The sequence below is a fragment of the Doryrhamphus excisus genome, chromosome 9 (assembly GCF_030265055.1).
Source record: "Doryrhamphus excisus isolate RoL2022-K1 chromosome 9, RoL_Dexc_1.0, whole genome shotgun sequence".
Lineage (NCBI taxonomy): Eukaryota > Metazoa > Chordata > Actinopteri > Syngnathiformes > Syngnathidae > Doryrhamphus > Doryrhamphus excisus.
Genome location: NC_080474.1, coordinates 1,089,066 through 1,110,510, shown reverse-complemented (window position 1 = coordinate 1,110,510; position 21,445 = coordinate 1,089,066). Strand labels below are relative to the sequence as shown.

The 21,445-nt window shown below is 44.3% G+C and overlaps 1 protein-coding gene across 4 annotated transcripts in view; it reads left to right on the top strand.

Annotated features, from left to right (window-relative positions):
* LOC131135799 (diacylglycerol kinase beta) overlaps positions 1-21,445 on the top strand; it is a 34,008-nt gene that overhangs the window by 4,465 nt on the left and 8,098 nt on the right. For 2 of the 4 annotated variants that reach the window (XR_009131654.1, XM_058082089.1), the window contains exons 2-20: positions 845-1,057; positions 1,485-1,561; positions 2,209-2,359; positions 3,618-3,869; positions 3,952-4,092; positions 4,197-4,246; positions 6,772-6,846; positions 6,954-7,073; positions 7,237-7,354; positions 7,431-7,519; positions 9,195-9,311; positions 11,020-11,118; positions 11,230-11,343; positions 11,489-11,562; positions 13,002-13,076; positions 13,551-13,636; positions 14,785-14,874; positions 15,240-15,400; positions 21,109-21,173. Coding sequence is in view for 3 of the 4 variants with exons in the window: in XM_058082089.1 (XP_057938072.1) it covers positions 991-1,057; positions 1,485-1,561; positions 2,209-2,359; positions 3,618-3,869; positions 3,952-4,092; positions 4,197-4,246; positions 6,772-6,846; positions 6,954-7,073; positions 7,237-7,354; positions 7,431-7,519; positions 9,195-9,311; positions 11,020-11,118; positions 11,230-11,343; positions 11,489-11,562; positions 13,002-13,076; positions 13,551-13,636; positions 14,785-14,874; positions 15,240-15,400; positions 21,109-21,173 (2,021 nt within the window). In the remaining variant the exon portion in view is untranslated. Of the gene's footprint in view, positions 1-666; positions 752-826; positions 1,058-1,484; positions 1,562-2,208; positions 2,360-3,617; positions 3,870-3,951; positions 4,093-4,196; positions 4,247-6,771; positions 6,847-6,953; positions 7,074-7,236; positions 7,355-7,430; positions 7,520-9,194; positions 9,312-11,019; positions 11,119-11,229; positions 11,344-11,488; positions 11,563-13,001; positions 13,077-13,550; positions 13,637-14,784; positions 14,875-15,239; positions 15,401-21,108; positions 21,174-21,445 lie in introns of those variants that run through there. The other 2 variants (XM_058082091.1, XM_058082090.1) reach the window with 2 other exon arrangements.

The window sequence follows — 21,445 nt, the reverse complement described above, 5'->3', positions numbered from 1 at the left end:
ATTTAGAAGGTGGTAAACAGGTTTTTAATGTGTTATTATATCGACTGTATTCGGCCATAGGAGGGTAAAGGTGACTATAGGGTTGTTATTTCATGTCTAGAGTGCTCTAATAATGTCAAAATGTGCATTTAGAAGATGCTAAACAGTTTTTTAACGTGTTATTATATCTACTGTATTGGTTGATAGGAGTGTAAAGGTGACTATAGGGGTATTATTTCATGTCTACAGCGCTCTAATAATGTCAAAATGTGCATTTAGAAGGTGGTAAACAGGTTTTTGCATGTTATTATATCAACTGTATTGGGCCATAGGAGGGTAAAGGTGACTATAGGGTTGTTATTTCATGTCTAGAGGGCTCTAATAATGTCAAAATGTGCATTCAGAAGGTGGTAAACAGTTTTTTAATGTGTTATTATATCGACTGTATTGGGTCATAGGAGGGTAAAGGTGACTGTAGGGGTGTTATTTCAACTCTAGGATGCTCTAATAATTTCAACAAGTGTATCACCATGTGTCATCATGTCACTTCACACGTGTCACCAAGTGACATGTCCACGCCGCTATCGGCTGTGCTGGGCTTCCTGTCTGAGGCCGCCCGCTCCCGCTAAACTATGACTCAAAGTCTCCTCTGCACTTCTTCTTGTCTTCACTGTCCTCCAGTTGTAATCCGTCATCATGGAGGCCAGCGTCTTCCCTGGGACGCAGCTTTCATGCTAGCATAGACTTCAAGGGTAGACAACGGGTACTTAGTGTATGTAGTGTTTCCTCCTGCAGCGTGTGTATGAAGTACATCATATACTGTAGTATACGTCGAATAATAATGTAGGTGCTGTGTGTTTTCCAGGCGCGAGCATGAAGGTGTCATTGCTAAGATGACCTTTCATCATCGTCATCATCACAGCTCCTTTTCCGTCTCCATCTTTTGAGAGCTTCTCCAAGCAGCAGGAAGGTTAAGCACATGGCAGAGATGCCGTCCAGCTGACTGTCAGGATGGGAGACGGGGGCTGGGTGTGTCTCAGCCCGGCTGAGTTCCAGCAGTTGCAGCAGTACAGCCGCTGTGAGTATTAGTACATACTGTACTACTTCCTTTCCTTTCCTTTATGTACCTGCAAGGGTGAAGCCACCAAACAATCCACACAACCTTTGAAAAGTGCAAAAGCTTTGCCAGAGACCTCCGTGGCGTCATAGGATCTGTCCGGAGCGTGTGCCCCAATACAGTGCACCTTTCTGGGCCACAGCAGGTGGCTCGTCCCCCTCTATGCTCTGGTCCTCTGGTCCTATCATAATTTCTTCTTACCTCTATGTGTGTACATGCTACACTTCCATCTACATGTCAAATAAGTATATATAAAAGGTTAGTTGCTGCTATCATACTTTTTTCATATTTTTGCTAAAGAGCTTGATGAGGAATTTTGACTTCATTTAACAAATATTGTTTAGGTCTGAACAAAAAGTTGATTTTTCTTCTGTTTTTTTCTGGTCAGACTCCACCAAGACGCTGAAGGATGTTCTGGAGGAGTTCCACGGTGAAGGAGTCCTGGCCAAGTACAACCCCGAGCAGGTGCATCACCTTTGCTGCATGACAGTCAGTCAAACATCACCACTAGTGTTGGACTCCACGCACGGCCCAAAAGACTGTGTGTGTGTGTGTGTGAGAGAGCATATGGCAGCATGAACAGCAGATTAAAGTCTGCTGGATGCTTTGACCATACAAGGAAGAAGGCCTGTGGTCTCTTTTGGGTGCTGGTGGGGTTAAAACAACAGTGGCCCGTCAGGAAGGGGGGGAGAGGAACCCAATGCATACATGCAGTTTCATCTTGAGTGATACGCTGACAAAAAGTCAGCTACTTTGGTGTGAAGCTGATTAGCACTTGTTGTTCCGTGAGCACGGCCTGGGCTGCGCCACGCTGCGCCACGCTGCGCCACCTGAGGGGTATCATGGATGGAATCATGGGTGCGGTGGAATATTATTTTTCTATGTTGTTCATTGATGGCGCAGGGTTTTTTTTCCCAACACAATTTGTTAAAAGTGATGTTAAATGTATTATTTGTTATTATCTTCATTGTATTTTTCATTCTATTAATTATAATTACAGTCCATGAACATCCATGACATATGCACAAATGTATTGGGACACGCTGCCATTCATAAACAATGACTGTGGTTCATATCTCCATGCGCCGACTCAGCTTCTTCTTCTCACGCAGCCCATCGACTACGAGGGCTTCCAGCTCTTCATGACCACCTACCTGGAGAACCACATCCCCGACCTGCTGTGTCAGCACCTTTTCACCTCCTTCAAGTGCAAGACGGCAGCACACTCCCCCGACCACCTGCAAGCACCGGGGACTACACTGGGTATACACTAAATGTCATCCATCACTGCCCCCCGCTGGTGTACACTTGAAATAGCACCACCCATTTACAGTACCTCTGGCTTCTACTCCATTCATGCTGCTATCTACATAGGCTTGTACCTTCATTCACACATTCACTACCATGTTTCTCCATTCACTCATTCACACCCATGTATTTCCATTCTCACATTCACTCCCATGTATTTCCATTCACACATTCACTCCCATGTATCTCCATTCTTACATTCACTCCCATGTATCTCCATTCACACATTCACTCCCACATATCTCCATTCACACATTCACTCCCATGTATTTCCATTCTCACATTCACTCCCATGTATCTCCATTCACACATTCACACCATGTATTTCCATTCACTCATTCACACCATTGTATCTCCTTTCACACATTCACAACCTTGTATCTCCATTCACTCATTCACACCCATGTATCTCCATTCACTCATTCACACCCATGTATTTCCATTCACTCATTCACACCATTGTATCTCCATTCACTCATTCACACCCTTGTATCTCTATTCACTCATTCACGCCCATGTATCTCCATTCACTCATTCACACCATTATATCTCCATTCATACATTCACACCCATGTATCTCCATTCACTCATTCACACCATTATATCTCCATTCATACATTCACACCCATGTATCTCCATTCACACATTCACACCCATGTATCTCCATTCACTCATTCACACCCATGTATTTCCATTCACTCATTCACACCATTGTATCTCCATTCACACATTCACACCATTGTATCTCCATTCACATATTCACACCCTAGTATCTCCATTTACACATTTACACCCATGTATCTCCATTCACTCATTCACACCCTTGTATCTCCATTCACACATTCACATCCTTGTATCTCCATTCACTCATTCACACCATTGTATCTCCATTCACTCATTCACACCCATGTATCTCCATTCACACATTCACACCCATGTATCTCCATTCACTCACTCACACTCTTGAATCTCCATTCACACATTCACACCCACGTATCTTTATTCACACATTCACACCCTTGTATCTCCATTCACTCATTCACACCCTTGTATCTCCATTCACACCCTTGTATCTCCATTCACACATTCACAACCAGGTATCTCTATTCACACCATGTATCTCCATTCACACATTCACACCCATGTATCTCTATTCACACATTCACACCATGTATCTCCATTCACACTAATGTTACCGTATTTTGTGTCCAAGGCGTGAATGGTAAAAGGCTTCTGTCTGCGATGGCTCGACGCCCCCCCGAACATGCCGGCAGCACGGGGGCCACCACCTCCCTGTGTTCCTCTCGCTCCTCCTCACAGAGGTCCAGAAACGGGGCCCACACTCCTGGAGGGTCGCACCACTCCCCGTCTAGTCAGGTGAAAGCCTCCCAAAGCAGAAATAACGTCCCGACCCCCAACGCTGGCCCCGCCAGGTCGCCCGTGTCGCCCCCCAAACTTTCCCCTGGTGAACTTGTCTTCAGTAGTAAGGAAAAGAAGTTGCTGACTCAGCAGAAGGTTGACATGAAACCACACGTTTGTGTCGTCAGAGAGAAGCGTTTGTGAGGAACATCTCTCCCTGCCAAGGAGCCCGGAGCAGCCCCAGCCCCAGCCCCAGGGGGTCTTCCTCAAGGACATTGTCTGCTACCTGTCCCTCCTGGAACGTGGGACGCCAGAGGACAAGCTGGAGTGTGAGTGATGATTGATGGACACATGGGGGCCTAACCTAATGCTAGCGGGTCAGCGCTAATCTGTGGTGACTGATGCATCATGGGGTGTCTGTTCTCTCTTCCAGTCATGTTCCGCCTCTACGACACAGACGGCAACGGGGTCCTGGACAGCTCTGTGAGTGCCCCCGCCCCCGCCCCCGCCCCCACCCCCACTCTGTTTTAACAATAGAATCTGCTAGGAGAAGGCGTGTTTTTTAGGGTGGCTTTCATGCTAGCCAGGTGTCCCGAGGCTCCATTCACATATTCACACTCATGTATCTCCATTCACACATTCACACCCATGTATCTCCATTGTCACATTCACTCCTAGGTATCTCCATTCGCACATTCACTCCCTTACTGAGGGACGAATAAAGGCATATCTTAATCTTAATCTTAATGTATCTCCATTCACACATTCACTCCCATGTATGTCCAGTCGCGCATTCACTCCCATGTACCTCCATTCACACACTTGTATCTCCATTCACTCATTCACACCATTGTATCTCCATTCACACCATTGTATCTCCATTCACACATTCACATGCATGTCTTTCCATTCACACATTCACACTCATGTATCTCCATTCACACATTCACACTCATGTATCTCCATTCGCACATTCACACCCATGTATCTCCATTCACACATTCACACCCATGTATCTCCATTCACACATTCACTCCCATGTATGTCCATTCGCACATTCACTCCCATGTATCTCCATTCGCACATTCACTCCCATGTATCTCCATTCACTCATTCACACCATTGTATCTCCATTCACACATTCACATCCATGTCTTTCCATTCACACATTCACACTCATGTATCTCCATTCACACATTCACACTCATGTATCTCCATTCACACATTCACACTCATGTATCTCCATTCACACATTCACACCCATGTATCTCCATTCACACATTCACACTCATGTATCTCCATTCACACATTCACACCCATGTATCTCCATTCACACATTCACATCCATGTCTTTCCATTCACACATTCACACTCATGTATCTCCATTCACACATTCACACTCATGTATCTCCATTCGCACATTCACACCCATGTATCTCCATTCACTCATTCACACCATTGTATCTCCATTCACACATTCACACCCATGTATCTCCATTCACTCATTCACACCATTGTATCTCCATTCACACATTCACATCCATGTCTTTCCATTCACACATTCACACTCATGTATCTCCATTCACACATTCACACTCATGTATCTCCATTCACACATTCACACTCATGTATCTCCATTCACACATTCACATGCATGTCTTTCCATTCACACATTCACACTCATGTATCTCCATTCACACATTCACTCCCATGTATCTCCATTCACACATTCACTCCCATGTATCTCCATTCACTCATTCACACCATTGTATCTCCATTCACTCATTCACACCATTGTATCTCCATTCACACATTCACTCCCATGTATGTCCAGTCGCACATTCACTCCCATGTATCTCCATTCACTCATTCACACCCTTGTATCTCCATTCACTCATTCACACCATTGTATCTCCATTCACACCATTGTATCTCCATTCACACATTCACATGCATGTCTTTCCATTCACACATTCACACTCATGTATCTCCATTCACACATTCACACTCATGTATCTCCATTCGCACATTCACACCCATGTATCTCCATTCACACATTCACGCCCATGTATGTCCATTCGCACATTCACTCCCATGTATCTCCATTCGCACATTCACTCCCATGTATCTCCATTCACTCATTCACACCATTGTATCTCCATTCACACATTCACATCCATGTCTTTCCATTCACACATTCACACTCATGTATCTCCATTCACACATTCACACTCATGTATCTCCATTCGCACATTCACACCCATGTATCTCCATTCACTCATTCACACCATTGTATCTCCATTCACACATTCACACCCATGTATCTCCATTCACTCATTCACACCATTGTATCTCCATTCACACATTCACATCCATGTCTTTCCATTCACACATTCACACTCATGTATCTCCATTCACACATTCACACTCATGTATCTCCATTCACACATTCACACTCATGTATCTCCATTCGCACATTCACACCCATGTATCTCCATTCACACATTCACGCCCATGTATGTCCATTCGCACATTCACTCCCATGTATCTCCATTCACTCATTCACACCATTGTATCTCCATTCACACATTCACATCCATGTCTTTCCATTCACACATTCACACTCATGTATCTCCATTCACACATTCACACTCATGTATCTCCATTCGCACATTCACACCCATGTATCTCCATTCACTCATTCACACCATTGTATCTCCATTCACACATTCACACCCATGTATCTCCATTCACTCATTCACACCATTGTATCTCCATTCACACATTCACATCCATGTCTTTCCATTCACACATTCACACTCATGTATCTCCATTCACACATTCACACTCATGTATCTCCATTCACACATTCACACTCATGTATCTCCATTCGCACATTCACACCCATGTATCTCCATTCACTGATTCACACCCTTGTATCTCCATTCGCACACACCACGCTTGGTGGTGATTGGTGGTGTTTTGTGGTCCTTGGTGGTGCTTGTTAGGAGCTGGACCGCATCATCAACCAGATGGTGCACGTGGCCGAGTATCTGGAGTGGGATTCCACAGAATTACGACCGGTGAGCAACTAGTCACATCACAACGCTGAGCACCTTTTTCCAGTGGTGCCACAATGAGGTGTGAAAGCCAAAGAAAAAGCAAAAGTTCAAAAGTGTCATATTTTCAGATTCTTAAGGAAATGATGGAGGAGATCGACTATGACCGAGATGGAACCGTCACGCTGGAGGAATGGATCCGAGGAGGCCTGACCACCGTTCCTTTACTGGTCCTGCTGGGCATGGACACGGTTTGTGATGGCCTTTAACTAAAACTAACCCCTAAAACGTAATTTCCCACAATGCATCTCAAACGCTCCCACAATTGTTGATATTTTGAGGGAAAGTAATGAGGAAGTAGTAATGTGAAGATGTGCTTTACACTCCACTTAACTGGAGCTCTTTTCTCTCCAGAACGTTCAGGAGGACGGCCAGCACGTTTGGCGTCTCAAGCACTTCAACAAGCCGGCCTACTGCAACTTGTGTCACACCATGCTGCTGGGCGTACGCAAGCAGGGCCTCTGCTGCTCCTGTCAGTCCAACATGGCCGACACGTCTTCCGTGCACCTTCTACCTTCTCACTAAAGCATCCTCTTCTCCTTTGGCAGTATGCAAGTACACCGTGCACGAGCGATGCGCGTCCAAGGACATCCCCGCCTGCATTAGCACCTACGCTAAGTCTCGCAGGAACACCAACGTCAGCACACACACACACACACACTAGCGGTACACTTTAAGGGAAAAGTGTACTTTTTTGGAATGTTGTCCAGAATTCCTACATGAACACAGGCAGCTAATGATAACAGATAACATGTCATTCCTTCCTGGGTGTATTGATTTCACATAGCAACATAGCAAGGAAGGCTACACCTAGCATGCAATATGTAGCTTTACCTTTGGCTAGTGGCCTGAGGCATCGGGAGCCAGTTTATGCTGAAGCTAGTCGCTCGCCTGTTAGTAGCTAGCCGCTGTGGTGGGCCAAGGTGTCACTACACCACTAACGTATGGACAATTTGGAGTGGCTAATTAACCTAGCATGTTTTTGGAATGTGGGAGGAAACCGGAGTACCCGGAGAAAACTCACACACGCATGCACGGGGAGAACATGCAAACTCCACACAGAGATGGCCGAGGGTGGGGAAAGACAAAATAAGAAGCCGAAAACTTACCACTTCCACACAAAACAGGAGGAGAACTCATTCATTCATTAATTTTCTACCGCTTATCCTCACGGGGGGGGGGGGGGGGGGGGTGAACATGCAAACTCCACACAGAGATGGCCGAGGGTGGGGAAAGACAAAATAAGAAGCTGAAAACTTACCACTTCCACACAAAACAGGAGGAGAACTTATTCATTAATTCATTTTCTACCGCTTATCCTCACGGGGGGGGTAACATGCAAACTCCACACAGAGATGGCAGAGGGTGGGGAAAGACAAAATAAGAAGCTGAAAAGTTACCACTTCCACACAAAACAGGAGGAGAACTCATTCATTCATTCATTTTCTACCGCTTATCCTCACAGGGGGGGGGGGGGGGTGAACATGCAAACTCCACACAGAGATGGCCGAGGGTGGAGAAAGACAAAATAAGAAGCTGAAAAGTTACCACTTCCACACAAAACAGGAGGAGAACTCATTCATTCATTCATTTTCTACCGCTTATCCTCACGAGGGGGGTGGGGGGGTGAACATGCAAACTCCACACAGAGATGGCCGAGGGTGGGGAAAGACAAAATAAGAAGCTGAAAAGTTACCACTTCCACACAAAACAGGAGGAGAACTCATTCATTCATTCATTTTCTACCGCTTATCCTCACAGGGGGGGACATGCAAACTCCACACAGAGATGGCCGAGGGTGGGGAAAGACAAAATAAGAAGCTGAAAACTTACCACTTCCACACAAAACAGGAGGAGAACTCATTCATTCATTCATTCATTTTCTACCGCTTATCCTCACAAGGGGGGGGGGGGGGTGAACATGCAAACTCCACACAGAGATGGCAGAGGGTGGAATTGAACCGGGGTCTCCTTGCTGTGAGGTCTGAGCGCTAACCACTCGTCCACCGTGCAGCCCATAATAATAACAATGTGCTTCATATGCAGTTCACATGATGGAAATGGAGCCCGCTGGTGTTTTTTGGAGGTGGAATAGGTGTGTCCCACGATGTGCATCTTTTTACCTCTTTTATATCTTCAGAAGACACGGAAAGGAGATCTCAGTGGTTGTGGATGATGGACAACATTCCATAAAAAATGCACTTTGCCTTTCGGGTGTGCTTCCTCACATCTGTGTGTGTGTGTGTGTGTGTGTGTGTGTGTGTGTGTGTGTGTGTGTGTGTGTGTGTGTGTGTGTGTGTGTGTTTGTGCAGGCCATGCAGCACGTGTGGATGGAGGGCAACTCCCCCACCAAGTGTGACCGGTGCCACAGGAGCATCAAGTGTTACCAAGGCCTGACTGGCCTGCATTGTGTGTGGTGCCACATCACTGTAAGTCAATCATTCATTGGTTCAGTCGGTAGTGTGCATGCATTCATGCATGGATGCGTTCCATCAGGTTGGTTGGATGTTTGGATGTTGGATGGTTCTTTCATGTCTTGGCCCTCTTCTGGTCCTCCATTGAAGTTGAGGTTCCACATTTGAGTGTGGTTGGTGGTGTTGGCATTAGCCTTGATGACATCCTTCCCTGTTTCACCAACGCCCTTTTCTACTTGCTCGTTCCTTCCTGAATGCGTCATGTGATAGTGGTTGGTGCGTGTACTTTTTATGAATGGGTGATTGCTGTCAAAGTATTAATGCCCATTTAATGATGATGCGTGTGATGATGATGGATGGTGAGTAAAAGTATTCATGATGCCAAACACGGATACATCCAATTGGCTGAGTATGAAAATAGGTGCAGTACTTCATATGAGCACTAGATGTCCTCACTGACTTGCTTTTTGCTGTAAGCTGCTCTTGGGAAACACAATGCATTCATTATACTGTATATACAGTATATGTATATGTTACTTATACACCACTTATGTACACTATACAGTATATATATGTTACATATACACTAGTCATGTACACTATACAGTATGTATATATGTTACCTATACACTACTAATGTACACTATACAGTATATATATGTTACATATACACTAGCAATGTACACTATACAGTGTATATATGTTACATATACACTAGTAATGTACACTATACAGTATATATGTTACATATACACTACTAATGTACACTTTACAATATCTAATATGTTACCTATACACTAGTAATGTACACTATACAGTATATGTGGTATCTTTACACTAGTAATGTACACCATACAGTATATATGGTACCTATACACTACTAATGTACACTATACAGAATATAGTATGTTACCGATATACTGGTAATGTACACTATACAGTATATATGTTATGTATACACTACTAAAGTACACTATACAGTATATATGTCACCTATACACTACTAATGTACAAGATACAATCTATAGTATGTTACCTATTCACCAGTAATGTCCAGTATATAGTATATATGTTACCTATACACCAGTAATGTACAGTATATAGTATATATGTTACCTATACACTACTAATGTACAGTATACAGTATATAGTATGTTACCTATTCACCAGTAATGTACAGTATATAGTATATATGTTACCTATACACGAGTAATGTACAGTATACAGTATATAGTATGTTACCTATACACCAGTAATGTCCAGTATATAGTATATATGTTACCTATACACCAGTAATGTACAGTATACAGTATATAGTATGTTACCTATACACCAGTAATGTCCAGTATATATGTTACCTATACACCAGTAATGTACAGTATACAGTATATATGTTACCTATATACCGGTAATGTACAGTATACAGTATATATAGTGAATGTTCCTATAGACCAGTAATGTCCAGTATACAGTAGTATATGTATACAGTGAATGTTCCTATAGACCATTAATGTACAGTAGTATGCAGTATATGTATATAGTGAATGTTCCTATAGACCAGTAATGGCATTACATTGACATGTACATTATACAGTATATATACATATGTTACCTATATACCAGTAATGTCCAGTATACAGTATATATAGTGATTGTTCCTATATACCAGTAATGTAAACCTATACTTTAGTGTGTGTCTCCCGCTGTGTTCTGTCCTCCAAAGCTCCACAACAAGTGTGCGTCTCACATCAAGGCTGAGTGTGACGGAGGAGCCTTGAAGGACCACACCCTACTTCCATCTTCCATCTGTCCCGCCGTCCTGGTGGGTGACGTCATGGACCTCCACATCAGCCACTATACCATCTTCTACTTACACGAGACACCGTGCCATCTTCTACCAGTGTTGGCATCATCTGCTGGTGTTTGTGTGCAGGACCGTCAGTCTGTGGTCAAACGTAGCGAGGAGGACTCGCCACCTTGCACCGGCCCGGGTGATACCCCGCCCCAGGTCATGAAGTTCTCCCCAGGAGATGGACAGGCGCTGCAGGTGAGGTGAAGCACAACTTCTCATGTGTGGACTACTTCTTGTTTGCTCTCTCTCTCTCTCTCTCTCTCTCTCTCTCTCTCTCTCTCTCTCTCTCTCTCTCTCTCTCTCTCTCTCTCTCTCTCTCTCTCTCTCTCTCTCTCTGCAGATCTCCCCCCTCCCAGGCAGCCACCCCCTGCTGGTACTGGTCAACCCCAAGAGTGGGGGGAGACAAGGGGAACGGTAGGATTGGTCTTTTTCTTTGATTGACAGCATCACGTACTCATAGCAGCCCATAGATGTCCAGTGGGGTACATTATGCTTGTCTACAGTCAGCTTTCCTATGTGAGATCAGGTGTGCCCCACCAGGTGGGATGCATTATGGTCGTCTACAATAAGTCAGTATGATTTTTGACATGACATGAAGTGGCAGGGACACGTTTGGAGACACTTCACCCTATGGAAGAATCAGTTCTGTCTAACTTTTTAACAATGATTGTCTGTTTGTGTTGGCTTTAGTCTTAGGGTTGGGGTTTAGTATTAGGGTTGGGGTTTAGTATTAGGGTTGCGGTTTAGTATTAGGGTTGGGTTTAGTATTAGGGTTGCGGTTTAGTATTAGGGTTGGGTTTAGTATTAGGGTTGGGTTTAGTGTTAGGGTTGGGGTTTAGTGTTAGGGTTTAGTATTAGGGTTGGGCTTTAGTGTTAGGGTTGGGGTTTAGTGTTAGGGTTGGGGTTTAGTGTTAGGGTTGGGGTTTAGTGTTAGGGTTTAGTATTAGGGTTGGGCTTTAGTATTAGGGTTGGGTTTAGGGGTTAGGGTTGGGCTTTAGTATTAGGGTTGGGTTTAGGGGTTAGGGTTGGGCTTTAGTATTAGGGTTGGGTTTAGGGGTTAGGGTTGGGCTTTAGTATTAGGGTTGGGTTTAGGGGTTAGGGTTGGGTTTAGTGTTAGGGTTGGGGTTTAGTGTTAGGGTTGGGTTTTGGGATTCGGGTTGTTGGGGTTGGGTTTAGTGTTAGGGTTGGGGTTTAGTGTTAGGGTTGGGTTTCGGAGTTTGGGTTGTTGGGGTTGGGTTTAGGGTTGGGTTTAGGGTTGTTAGGGGTTGGGTTTAGGGCTTAAGGTTGGGGTTTAATGATAGGGTTGGGTTTAGGGGTTAGGGTTGGGGTTGGGCTTTAATGATAGGGTTGGATTTAGGGGTTGGAGTTTAGTGTTAGAGTTGGGTTTAGGGGTTAGGGTTGGGGTTTAATGATAGGGTTGGGTTTAGGGGTTAGGGTTGGGGTTTAATGATAGGGTTGGATTTAGCGGTTGGAGTTTAATGTTAGAGTTGGGTTTAGGGGTTAGGGTAGGGGTTTAATGATGGGATTGGGTTTAGGAGTTAGGGTTGTTCGGGGTTGGGTTTAGGGCTTAGGGTTTGGGTTTAATGATAGAGTTGGGTTTAGGGGTTGGGGTTGAGGTTTAGTGTTAGAGTTGGGTTTAGGGTTGGGGTTTAGTGTTAGGGTTGGGTGTAGGCTTGGGGTTAAGGTTGTTAGGGGTTGGGTTTAGGGGTTAGGGTTTAGTGTTAGATGTTGCCATGGCAACTGTAAAAATAAACAAATAATACTGTAAGAACGCTCAGACAACCATGTCACTGTTCAAATGGGAAAGATGTGGATGAGTGTGGCAACATGGCGGTTGTGTTGGCCTCTTTCAGGGTTCTCAGGAAGTTCCGCTACCTTCTGAACCCACGGCAGGTGCACAGCCTGGAGCAAGGTGGCCCTGCTGTCAGGTAGGCGCTGGATTCTTACTTTCCTTTGGCTTCTTTATCCTCATGCTGTGTCAATGAGTAACACGGTCAGCAGCTTGAACACCGAAGGGAGCAACAAAGTAGCACAACACGCACAACAGAGATGAGCAGGGGTCATACTAGATGTTGTGATCGTCCCGCGTCAGCAGGAAGGAGAACCACCTTGAAGGTGGCAATGATTTACCTTGAAGGAAGACCTGGTTGCCCTGCCCACGTCCCTTCCAACACACACACACAAAAACAAACATCAAATATTGACTAATTTGCATCAAATTCGTTTAGAGTCAGGATTAATCACCATTAAAGGTGTGGAATATGAACATTCATTCATTCATTCATTCATTCATTCATTGTGTTGGTTTACTGAGGACTAGCCAAAACCTTGGCTAGATGAATCCGTTATGGACTCCAGAAGAGCCGGACGAGGTTTTCAAATATTCTGACTTGTCTTCCTAGGCTCAACTTCTTCCACGATGTCCCGGACTTCCGGGTGCTGGCGTGCGGCGGTGACGGCACGGTGGGCTGGATCCTGGACTGCATAGGTGGGCACACCAGCATGTGGAGGGTACTTGGACCACGCTGAACACTCTGCTGGTCCTGGGGTGGCCCAAGTGTGGTCTTTCTGGCCTGGGGTTCACTTTATAAAAATAACAAAACTAAAAAACAACACTCATGGAAAAATCAGCAGCAATTTTATGAGAATAAAGTCAAAATATTCATAGAAAATATTTTTAATCTAATGAATAAAGTCATTTTGATGACTGTAACTTCATATCATAAGGACAATAACCTTTCAGTAGCATAAAGATAGAGTATATATATATGTACAGTATGTACTATATACTGTATGTACAGTGTGTACTGTATGTACAGTATGTATATAGTCTATGTAGTGTGTACTGTATGTACAGTATGTATATAGTCTATGTAGTGTGTATTGTATGTACAGTATGTACTATATACTGTATGTACAGTATGTATATAGTCTATGTAGTGTGTACTGTATGTACAGTATGTACTATATACTGTATGTACAGTGTGTACTGTATGTACAGTATGTACTATATACTGTATGTACCGTGTGTACTGTATGTACAGTATGTATGTACAGTATGTAAACCATATACTGTATGTATAGTATGTCTATACTGTATGTACTCTATGTACAGTATGTATGTACAGTATGTAACCTGTGTACTGTATATACAGTATGTATGTACCGTATGCACAGTATGTATATACTGCAGGTACACTGTGTACAGTATGTATATACTCTATGTACAGTACATATGTACAATATGTAAACTGTGTACTGTATGTACAGTATGTATATACTCTATGTACAGCATGTACAGTGTTTATACTTTATGTACAGTTTGTACAGTATGTATGTGCCGTATGTATGTACAGTATGTGCATACTGTATGCACAGTGTGTACAGTATGTATGTGCAGTGTGTACAGTATGTACATACTGCATGTACAGTATGTATGTACAGCATGTAAACTGTGTACAGTATGTACATACTGTATGTAAACTGTGTACTGTATGTACAGTATGCATGTACAGTGTGTACTGTATGTACAGTATGCATGTAGTACACTAGGTGGTACTTTTGCTGTGGTGCAGCAGTGACATTGATGGCCGCTGATATTTGAAAAGTGTCGACAGATGAAATATGTTTGTGCAGACAAGGCCAACTTGGCCCACCACCCCCCGGTGGCCATCCTCCCGCTGGGGACGGGGAACGACCTGGCACGCTGTCTCTGCTGGGGGGGAGGTGAGACGCGTGTCCTTATTTATTATATTTCATGGATGTACAGTACGTTAGAAGTACAGTAGAAAATGGATTGGTGGATGGATGTACAGTATGTATATTGATGTGTTTGTGTGCACGCTGGGGGGGGGGGGCGTCCTAGCAGCGGACAGCATGAAGCTGACCCGCTTTCGAGACAGATGTATTGAAGTTGAAACAGTCCGGCATGATGTCATGGATACATTGATTTCTTTCATGAATGACAGACACGCAGGGCAAACATGTCAACAAAGATGGCCGAAAGTAGAAGCGCGGCGAGATTGAAAGGTGGCATGGATTTAGGCTTAGACTACCACGGAGCCAAGAATGAAAGTACTAAATGCTTGCAGGTTACGAAGGCGGCAGCCTGCTGAGGTTCCTGCGGGACATTGAGCACAGCAGCGAGGTGGTGCTGGACCGCTGGAACATCCACATCCTGCCCGACGACAAGGAGGACAAGGGCGACCCGGTGCCCTACAACATCATCAACAACTACTTCTCCATCGGCGTGGTAAGGACGCCGCCTCCGTCACTGGAACACTTAGCATTAGCATCCTTCGCCACTTGCTGGACTCGGAGCAGTTGCCAGGTTACCGTTGCCAGACAACCCCTCTTATCTGCTACGCGCCAACACTGAAATGTGGCATCGCCATGGCAACCGTGCAGCCGCAAGGTGACGGAATGAGGCTTTACTTTCATTCCAGCTAGCGCCATAACAGCTAACTAGCTAAACCAAGCAGCGCCGGCTACATAACAAACTAAGTAACCCTACTTCAGGCCCACCCGGCAGACTAAGTAAGCTCGCTGGATACAGTAGATAGCAACTAGCTAGTTAACTACCTATCCAAGCTATACAGAAGCGACTTAGCTTACCAACTTAAGCTAACACCTGAGAGCGATAGCAGCTAACTGGTTGATTAACTCACTTGATGTGCTGTATAAATAGCAGCTAGCGTGCCAGCTAACTAAAGTGACTAGCAGCCGTGGTTAGCTAACTAGCTTGCTATCTGATTAACAAACGTGATAGAAAGTGCTGCTAATTTGCTGGAGCCAACTAAAGTCTACACTAAAGTCCATGTTTAATGTCCATATCCGTGTATGTCCATGTATGTCCATGTCCATGCATGTCTACATCCATGTATGTCCACGGATGGCCATGTATGTCCATGTTTTCCATGTCCATGGTTTCCATGCATGTCCATGCATGTCCATGTATGTCCATGTCCATGTATGTCCATGTATGTCCATGTATGTCCATGTATGTCCATGTTTTCCATGTCCATGTATATCCATGTTTTCCTTGTACATGTATGTCCATGTATGTCCATGTATGTCCATGTATGTCCATGTATGTCCATGTATGTCCATGTATGTCCATGTTTTCCATGTCCATGTATGTCCATGTTTTCCGTGTCCATGCATGTCCAGGTTTTCCATGTCAATGTATGTCCATGTTTTCCATGTCCGTGCATGTCCATGTATGTCCACGGATGTCCATATATGTCCATGTCCATGTATATGCATGTATGTCCATGTCCATGTATATGCATGTATGTCCATATTTGTCCCTGTCCATGTATATCCCTGTATGTCCATATATGTCCATGTCCATGTAGTATGTCCATGCATGTCCATATATGTCCATGTCCATGTATATCCATATATGTCCATGTCCATATATGTCCATGTATATCCTGTCTATATTTGTCCATGTATATCCATGTCCATGTATATCCATGTCCATGTATATCCATGTCCATATATGTCCATGTATCCATGTCCATGTATATCCATGTCCATATATGTCCATGTATCCATGTCCATGTATATCCATGTAGTATATCCATGTGCGCATATGCACGGTGGCACGGCTGAGTTAACGGGGTGGGGGATCGTGGCGTGCGAGGGGTGCCATGGTGACAGATGGCCGCCTGCGTAGGCGGCATGAAGGACGGCCTCTGTGACTCACGCCCACCGGGCCGCCATCAGTCGCGCTCATCCAATCTGCTCGATGAAACCGTGCCGGCTCCGTGTTGCGTTGTCAGGGTTTGGTTGCCACGGTGACCGGCGAGGCTCAGCGTCCACGGGCGTCCTTCGTGGTGTCAAACATGCGTCACATCTTTACCTGGGTCTCGAGAGTGGCACTCCGTGTGGCGGCTTGTGGTACTACAGGACTCCCATGCATCGCTTCATATATATGTTAATATTGGGGCTGTCAATCGATTAAAATATTTGATCGTGATTAATCTCATTTCATCTTTACCTGGGTCTCGAGAGTGGCACTCCGTGTGGCGGCTTGTGGTCCTACAGGACTCCCATACATCGCTTCATATATATGTTAATATTGGGGCTGTCAATCGATTAAAATATTTGATCGTGATTAATCTCATTTCATCTTTACCTGGGTCTCGAGAGTGGCACTCCGTGTGGCGGCTTGTGGTCCTACAGGACTCCCATGCATTGCTTCATATGCTTATGTTAATCTTGGGGCTGTAAATCGATTAAAATATTTGATCGTGATTAATCTCATTTCATCTTTACATGGGTCTCGAGAGTGGCGCTCCTTGTGGCGGCTTGTGGTCCTACAGGACTCCCATGCATCGCTTCATATGCTTATGTTAATCTTGGGGCTGTAAATCGATTAAAATATTTGATCGTGATTAATCTTATTTCATCCACAGTTAACTCAGTGAATTAATCACATTTAATCACAGATAGAAATAAGTTTTTATCGATAATAAGCAATATCTTTGCGGTAAACGATTCGATGCGCAACTACAACGATAACTACATCTAATTTATGCCAAGCATATTTTTGGATTACTATTTATTATTATTATTATTATTATTATTATTATTATTATTATTATTATTATTATTATTATTATTATTATTATTATTATTATTATTATTATTATTATTATTATTATTATTATTATTATTATTATTATTATTATTATTATTATTATTATTATTAGCTTTTAAGCTCACACTAACATTAGCTGGAAAATCACACGTCAGCATATCACTGATGTGTGTGTGTGTGTGTGTGTGTGTGCACTGGAGTGTACGCGTCCATATGCGAGTGTTCCTCGGGGGCGGGGCTACCTGCTGTTTCCAAACGTTTCCACCTGACTGCTTCTCCAGGAGGGCGTGGCCTGTCCCTCCTACCTCCAGGGTGGGACCGGTCGCCAGCCAATGGCATGGCTTTCCGGGGTTAAAGGGGACCTACATATTATGCTCGTTTTTTTCAAAGCCTTTGTATTGAGTTGTGGACTCCTGTAGAGCAGCTAGTACGTTCCACCCATGCCCCGCCTCTGGGAACACCCACTCCGCCGTGATTGGCCACACATCACTAAATACAACAACTTCTGCCTGAGTTCTCGTAAACAGAGAAGCAGAGCTTGGGGGAGGGCAGAGAGCGTATCTGGCTTAGAGCCACGCCCTTAAGGAAGCCCGCTCCTCTGTGACATCACAAAGGAACAGTTTTGCGACGCCCTCTTTTGTCTTCTATATTTTGACTTTATTCTGGTCAAATTAATTTTCCGTTTTTACTTTTGTTTACGTTGGTTTTATTCTTCAGTCATACTTTTAGAACATGCCGTGGGTCGATGAAAACCGGTTGCAAGCCACAAAAGGCACGTGGTCTGCACTTTGAACACCCATGGTATCTGTTAAGGGGAGCTAGCTAACTGTTAGCATCTAATTCACTAGCTGCTTAGCAAAGTAAGTATAATACACAGTAAATGTACTGAATATTACTTACATGTTGTACCCTTTACACCCAAAGGTGTGTGTGTGTGTGTGTGTGTGTGTGTGTGTGTGTGTGTGTGCGTGTGTGTGTGTGTGTGTGTGTGTGTGTGGCGCGCTGCTGGCACTGGGTGAAGGTCAGGGGAAGTATCAGTGACAGGAAGTCAGCAGCTGCCAGGTCCAGGTCAGGTTATATGAATATGGAGGGAAATGAATTACCACACGGGGACACATGGCAGCTCTTCAACAGCACACACACACACACACACACACACACACATGTACACACACACGTGTACACACACACACACACACACACATAGACACACACACATGTACACACACACGTACGCACACACGTGGCCGCTGATGTTTAAAACCAGTTTAAAACCTGTATGACACATCTTTCCTTACTTGCAGGACGTTTGAGTACTTGCAGGATATTTGAGTACTTGCAGGATGTTTGAGTACTTGCAGGATGTTTGAATACTTGCGGGACATTTGAGTACATGCAGGACGTTTGAGTATTTGCGGGATGTTTTTGAGTACTTGCGAGACATTCAGAGTACTTGCGAGACATTCAGAGTACTTGCGAAACATTTGAGTACTTGCGGGATGTTTGAATACTTGCGAGACATTTAAGTACTCGCTGGATGTTTGAGTACTCGCAGGAGGTGTGAGTACTTGCGAGACGTTGGAGTACTTGCTGGATGTTTGAGTACTTGCAGGATGTTTGAGTACTTGTGGGTAGTTTGAGTACTCGCGGGTAGTTTGAGTACTCGTGGGTAGTTTGAGTACTCGCGGGATGTTTGAATACTTGCGAGACATTTAAGTACTCGCTGGATGTTTGAGTACTTGCAGGATGTGTGAGTACTTGCGAGACGTTGGAGTACTTGCTGGATGTTTGAGTACTTGCAGGATGTTTGAGTACTTGTGGGTAGTTTGAGTACTTGTGGGTAGTTTGAGTACTCGCGGGTAGTTTGAGTACTCGCGGGATGTTTGAATACTTGCGAGACATTTAAGTACTCGCTGGATGTTTGAGTACTTGCAGGATGTTTGAGTACTTGCGGGTAGTTTGAGTACTCGAAGGACGTTTGAGTACTTTCTGGATGTTTGAGTACTTGCAGTATGTTTGAGTACTTGCGAGACGTTGGAGTACTTGCTAGATGTTTGAGTACTTGCTAGATGTTTGAGTACTTGCAGGATGTTTGAGTACTTGTGGGTAGTTTGAGTACTTGCAGGACGTTTCAGTACTTGCAGGATGTTTGAGTACTTGCGGGATGTTTGAGTACTTGCAGGATGTTTGAGTACTTGTGGGTAGTTTGAGTACTTGCAGGACGTTTCAGTACTTGCAGGATGTTTGAGTACTTGCAGTATGTTTGAGTACTTGCGAGACGTTGGAGTACTTGCTAGATGTTTGAGTACTTGCAGGATGTTTGAGTGCTTGTGGGTAGTTTGAGTACTTGCAGGACGTTTGAGTACTTATGGGATGTTTGAGTACTTGCGGGATGTTTGAGTACTTGCAGGATGTTTGAGTACTTGCGGGTAGTTTGAGTACTCGAAGGACGTTTGAGTACTTGCAGTATGTTTGAGTACTTGCAGTATGTTTGAGTACTTGCGAGACGTTGGAGTACTTGCTAGATGTTTGAGTACTTGCAGGATGTTTGAGTACTTGTGGGTAGTTTGAGTACTTGCAGGACGTTTGAGTACTTATGGGATGTTTGAGTACTTTTGGGATGTTTGAGTACTTTTGGGATGTTTGAGTACTTGTAGGACGTTTGAGTACTTATGGGATGTTTGAGTACTTTCGGGATGTTTGAGTACTTTTGGGACGTTTGAGTACTTGACATGATATTAGGGTGTGACGTGTAGTTCTCCATGGTACCACTAGAGGCAGTGTTTCCCTGTGACTCAACCATGACGTATGTATGTTGTATGTATTTATTTAGTGTTTATGTATTTATTATGTACTTTTATGATCATTTGTATTATTATCTACTCAGTTGTTGTTTTAGTGAACAGTTGCAATTAAAGAGAGAAGGGTCGTTTTCATGCAGATGGAAATAATCGATACGTGACTGCGTTGCGGTGATGCAAGGTTAGATTGGCTAGCAGGGCTTTAGGCTAGCATGGCTAACCTCCAGCCGAGCAGCTTCCTGTCCGTCCACGCCGTCCTTCCTGTTTCTGGAGGCCATGGTCGTGGAGCTGAGATTGAGTGACATGTTTTTCAAAGCGGCGCGTGGTCTGGACCCAAAAACAACACGCAGCACCCGGAGGCCATGGATGACTCTTCTTCATCATCCATCTCACCTTGCCAGGCATCCTCTTCCTCCATCATGTCCTCATCACGTCCTCATCACGTCCTTCTGCTTGTCCTCCTCTTGGGCTTCCACTTCCCACACCATGGAAGCCTGGTGGCCGCTTCCACTTCCACAAGTGCTGATGTGATGCATTTTGTCTTGGTCACAGGATGCTTCCATCGCTCATCGCTTCCATCTGATGAGAGAAAAGCACCCTGAGAAGTTCAACAGCAGGTGAGGAACTAGCTTGGCTTCTTCTTCTACCTGATACCTGATCTACAGCCCATTTCATACGTGCTCAGGTCCTTATCGCCCAACCCTCATCATGATGGGATATGATATGGTTATGATATGATTATGATATGGGTATGACCATTCATAGGCACATAGATCCATAACCATAGATCCATAACCACATAGCTTCATAGGCACATAGATCCATAACCATAGATCCATAACCACATAGATCCATAACCATAGATCTATAACCATAGATCCATAACCAC